General features: G+C 32.8%; 1 protein-coding gene across 2 annotated transcripts; it reads right to left on the minus strand.

Moving 5' to 3' along the window:
• Positions 1-2,170: 2,170 nt before the first annotated feature.
• On the minus strand, positions 2,171-4,160 carry LOC108914306 (pollen-specific leucine-rich repeat extensin-like protein 3). 2 transcript variants are annotated; one of them, XM_018720081.1, is made up of 2 exons: positions 3,585-4,160; positions 2,171-2,224 (listed from the first exon to the last, which is right to left on the minus strand). In XM_018720081.1, exon 1 carries the CDS (start codon positions 3,973-3,975, stop codon positions 3,598-3,600), a length of 378 nt encoding a protein of 125 aa, XP_018575597.1. In that variant the 5' UTR covers positions 3,976-4,160; the 3' UTR covers positions 2,171-2,224; positions 3,585-3,597. The 2 variants fall into 2 exon arrangements, with proteins under 2 accessions (XP_018575597.1, XP_018575596.1); XM_018720080.1 differs by having other exon boundaries at positions 2,179-3,075.
• Between the last annotated feature and the right edge of the window lie 1,361 nt (positions 4,161-5,521).

The following is a 5,521-nucleotide window of genomic DNA, read 5'->3' on the forward strand; positions in this document are numbered from 1 at the left end:
TACAGACCTGTTTTTTACAGACCTGTTTTTTACAGACCTGTTTTTTACAGACCTGTTTTTTACAGATCTGTTTTTTACAGACCTGTTTTTTATCGAACGGCTAACAAAGGCTTAGCTTTGTAGCTGTCAGGATTTCTATTTTATTTATATTATTTTTTTATTTTTTATCCATCACACTGAGGATGATGTGGATGATGTCTGAAGATAACGACAAGGTGACGATTGCGCAGGCGCGACTGAAGGCGTATCAGCTGTCTGACGACGACAATACCTAACGTAAAGCTTAGCTATGATAATGATGGGAGGTGACAACACATTGAAGGCGTAATAGCTCGACCATCTAAAGGCAAATGAAAGGATGCAATCGCTTGGAAATGATTGGTAAGTTACTGAATTATTCTCATATTATGTAGCTTGTTAATAATGTCACTATAGACGTGATGTTCTTTAGTCAAAACCGCACTCTTCGATATAATAGCGTAAATCATTTACAAGTTTGTTGAGATCGTCTCCGCTCTCTCTCTTTCTAACAAATATTTGCTGCTCTCACAATCTGTTTCTAATTGTGTTTTACATAACGATTATCTGGATAATCGTCAACACCACACACATGTTAGACCTTTTACTTCTATTTTAAATATCATTCTAATTTTATTTTGGAATTTCAGGTGGTTCCAGAGAATCCGTGCTGAACCTACAGGAGGTTGGATACGTCAGGTATGTGTACTTCTATAATCAGAGTTTTATCGTTGTCGTATTTCATTACTGAAATTCATACCTTTCCAACTCCGCTCTCAATTTTTGCATACATTTTCATTATTACCTCATGTACCTATCAAGGCTCTTTCTTCTTCGTTGTCATGGCAACAAATTTATACAGCTGCATTCTTTACCACCTATGGGGAACTTGCCGAATTTACAGACCCAGTGTACAAACTGCAGACTTTCTTCGCACATCTCTTGCGGCTCCAGACATCGGCTAATACCGGTTTTGTTCTGTAACGGTGTTCTAGTAAGAACGGTTCCCACATACAATTTTTTCAACTCGTATATAAACTATTACATTTCTTCTCGGTGTCAAATAACATTTTTTTGCTAACTCAGCAGGAAATGGTGTCAGATTATAATTCTCAAAGAATAATTGTTTAATAATATTTTAGCTGACATCAAAGAGTTAAGTGACCTGTACAGTTCAACGGAATTCACCGTATTGTCGTATTAATGTGTAAGTTGCAACAATTTGATTTTTTTTAAGTATTGTTACTTCTGCTCTTTCTCGCCACAAGGCGAAAATTCTGGCTTGAAGGTGATACCATTCCTAGCATTTTAATGTTCTTTACCAATGTATCATTAACTTCTTACAAATCTCCAGCTATATTTCCAGACATCGGATAATACTGCGCTTTGTCACCTCAATATCCAGACCTCTATCTAATTCCTCCAATATCTTTTTTACTTTACAGACATTAGCCTCTATGAGATTGTGGTAACCAACCCCTTTGGAGTGGAGGCTAAATGTTTTTTAGGCCTTCATGGCTCTGTCACCCTATTTTTCCAGCACCTTATCTTCCAAAAGTTTTGTTCATCCCAAATGTTTGTTATTGGTGCTATACGTTTTGCAGCGCTTTAGAGTTACAGACTCTAGAAAACATGTGCATTCTTAGTACTGCACTCTCCCACCGAAACCCTCCAGATCTCTAATGTTTTTCTACGTTTTTTTTTCCATTGATACCGAAGCCCTCCTGTTTTATTATTTATATTTTTTAAAGGCATTTGTTCGATTTTTTCTCAGATGTACTGAATTCGNCTGTCCAGGCCTACACGAGATGAGGCAGGATAAAGAGGGATAATCCCCCTCGATCCCAAATCATTGAGGCCAATTTCTAGCCATAGAATAATGGCGCGCGCTTGTATTCTACATCTGTCTAGTTCACAAATGTCAAAACAGATTTGACATAGGCCGCCATTTGCAAAAATAAGAGCATCTTCCAATAGGGTGATTTCTTTTGGCCCACCTGTTATATGGAATGGAAGAGTACATAAATAAAACACTTGTATAAAAAAGAGAAAGTATCATTCTATTTGAAAGAAAAACGTAACTAAATCGAAACATTGTGTTTTACATAACAAAATTATGAATATGTCATAACTAAACAACCTAAATCAAGATTCCATTAAATAAAAAATAAAAAATTTAATCACAGCTTATGAATCCTGATTAAGCCTATAACGAAAGAGAAATAATTTGGTAAAAAAACATAATTTAAAAAAAATATGTAAGATTTCTTTAATATGTAACATTAATTGCATTAATTTACAGATCATATAAAAAATTATATTTGTGTTTCTGTCGACATGTTAGGTATACTGCATACGACTAAAAAATATATATTTTTTGTTTTGTTTTAAACTTTTCTATTAATACTAAAATATTTGTCAGACAGTCTATTTATTGGAACTTATATTAACTTTAGCAAATAATATTTGTTACAATTTTTTTTTTAATGTTTCGAAATAAATATTTGAATACCACAATTGTATAAAAGATGTCCCGATTTACAGTTGTACATGTCACTAATACATATAAGTAAAAAAAAAATTGAAATTAAAAAACCTTAGCAGGTACAGGATTTGCAAATTTTGACTGAGAAAGTTATAGTTTACGAAAACATGTATTCTTAAAATATATTTAATAAAGAAACTTGAATTTTGAACTTTATTTTCCAATTATTGTTAATAGACTGTCCACCTATAAATTGGGACACATACAACTGTCGTCTGATTATAACTTTTATATATATTTTTTTCTTAAAGTCCATCGATTGAAAGAAGGACGTAAAAAATATGGAATTTTATAAATAATATTCTAAGTTTTATTTACTTTTTTAGCAGTAACACAGCCATTCTATTAAAATAAAAAGTTGCGCCCTATAGAAATATAAATTAACTGAATGATATAGAAATTTAATTATGCAAAACACAGTAACTTAGAAAATATCCATTAAGTAATTGAAGAAGGAAAAAATATTTGATCCAGATTTTCAAAATGTTTATAAAAAACGGTGAGTCACTAATCTGAAATAAATTCCGTATATTAAACGTAAAAATATATATACAGGGTGTCGCAACTAGGAGACACAAAATTTTTGATGATTTTTTAAAAGGCAACTACAGTGTTTTTCTGAGCATTTTTTGAAGGGGAAGTTAGACATTGCTATCAAATTTAAATATTTATTAGCAGTCATTCCCAAGGCATAGCACGTTACAGGATATTCTTTAACACGCCCTTAAAAAAAAGCCAAAAAGCGGATTACAATTTAAAAAAATTTTTGATTGCATCATATCTCCTAGTTGAGACTCCCTATATAAATACATATTTTTTAAAAGTGCAGTGTATTTGATATTTTTATAATTTTTTTATATTTGTTTTTCGACGGCTTAACTTTTCCAATTATTCATGAAATAATAAAAGCACCGCAGCCTCTGTGAGAGCACACATAGAAGTAAAAGGTGCTTCTATTTTCAATTGTTACTTTAACAATTGTGAATATCCTAAATTATAAGGGAAGATAAATTAGAAATACCTTTCAGAATTAGTCACTGACTGCTGTGGTTGACCCTCTGCCTCAACTGTTCATTATACACATCGTAAAAGTCCCTTTGCTCGTTTACTCCACCAACACTACTGGGAGGGGCTGAGGTAGATTGGCATGGCGCGTTGCACGACACGTTTGTATTCTGAGAATTCTGGTTATTAAACACTGGAGGAAACCAAGGCGGCGGCATAGTGTTGGGCATAACCTGTGGGGGATAGTAACACATGGGCCTTGGCGGTCCACATGGCATGTTTGCATAGTTGGGAGGGGTAGGTACGAAATTCCCCGGATGGGGAAAACTGTTTAGAGGGAAAAATCCTGGTGGTGGAGGCAATCCGGGAGGGCAAGGCGGTCTCGGAGTGGCCTTAGACTCGTACATGTAACCTTGGAAGTTGGAGTATCTTACACTGTAATATGGGTTACTGCCGTAATCTACTGGGCAAGGAGGATACCCCCGAGTGGGGGGGCAGGCATAACTAAACTGTCTTCTGTTTTCCAGGACCTGTTAATATTAAATTTTAGTGGAATATGATACTATGCAAGCTGTGTATTACGTTTTGATCAAAACAGTATTGTCAATATCCCTGATGTAAATATTTAATAAAGAATGATTTGCATTAAATAGGGAAATTTTAGAAAAAAAAAAAATTTCTAATTATTTTTATTTGCGTGAATACCAAATAAGGGCGATATAGTTATATAAGGTTATTTTTGTCTTAGGAGAAAACAATGTTATTTAAATATTTTTGGTTAAGGAGGATCAGTGCTTCATCGGAGGGGTGAAGCAGGACGTAATAACAAACATTTTTATATATTAAGTATACATTAAGTATACACTATTTTTTTTATATGTATGTAATTTGTTATTTCAAAAAACGTCGAGTAATGTATGTGTTGCAGCATACTGCATATTCTATTTTTTTTTTAATTAACAACTTTGTCGTTTATAACAGTAAATTAACAAAATTAATTGAAAAATGTTGAATAAAAAAAAAATAAATAAACAGTGTAGGTACCTGAACATAAACATTCCTTACTATTTTAAAAATATATTATAGAAGTTTATTATAAATGCACGGTTTCAATCATTCAATGTGCCAACTTAAATTTCTAGTCACACTGAGATAGCATCTTTTTACCTAAAGATCTGAGTTAGCATGTTTTTCAACTGAAATTTGAGATAGCATATTTTCCAACCGAAATCTGAGATAGCATGTTTTCGTACTAAAGCGTCGATATGTAGTATTATACTGTGAGATGTTATTGCAGCCAAAAATATTTTTAAAAATGTACTGAAATTATTGAAATTAATAATTTTAAAATGAAAAATGATATTGAAAAGGTCATAGTTTATCAAAATGCTTAAGATTGTTATATGCGCCTTGATACAAAGTATAAATATTTCATTGTTTTTATGCTGCTGTATTTTTTACTTATTGTATTGAAAGTTTATCATACTTTATAAATAAAAAAAGATTTCAAAAAACATACTTCATTTGAAAATTCCTCTTTTTTTATACTCCAAATTGAATTACACAAGTAAACACAAGTTGAATGTAATCCATTTCTATTGACTAATTTGTGTATCGAAACATTTATTTAAATTTCCCGCCACCTATCGTCATTCATACTATACATATATTCTGTATAGACTCTTTTAGTGTAAAGTCACATATTTAGGCAACCCGCAACAAATTGTCATAGTTGAAATTGTACAGACCGAAACTGACCCTTGTGTACTATTGTCATAGATATTACAGGGTGCGGCAGAATAACTTCCTTTTTTAAAATGCGCGCCATTCAGTCGGTTGATGTCGTGGTGGAACGCTAGTGGTCTCGTTCGAGAGGCGGTGCTATAAAGTTTTTTCCCGACACAGTTCAGTCGCCATCACAAAACAGAGAAAAGAAGAAGGCTCATTTCAAAA

This window comes from Anoplophora glabripennis, unplaced genomic scaffold, assembly GCF_000390285.2.
Source record: "Anoplophora glabripennis isolate ALB-LARVAE unplaced genomic scaffold, Agla_2.0 scaffold1387, whole genome shotgun sequence".
Taxonomy (NCBI): Eukaryota; Metazoa; Arthropoda; class Insecta; order Coleoptera; family Cerambycidae; genus Anoplophora; species Anoplophora glabripennis.

Excerpts from the sequence above, each read along its gene's own strand:
- LOC108914306 (XM_018720081.1), bottom strand. The coding sequence starts at position 3,975 with ATGTACGAGTCTAAGGCCACTCCGAGACCGCCTTGCCCTCCCGGATTG.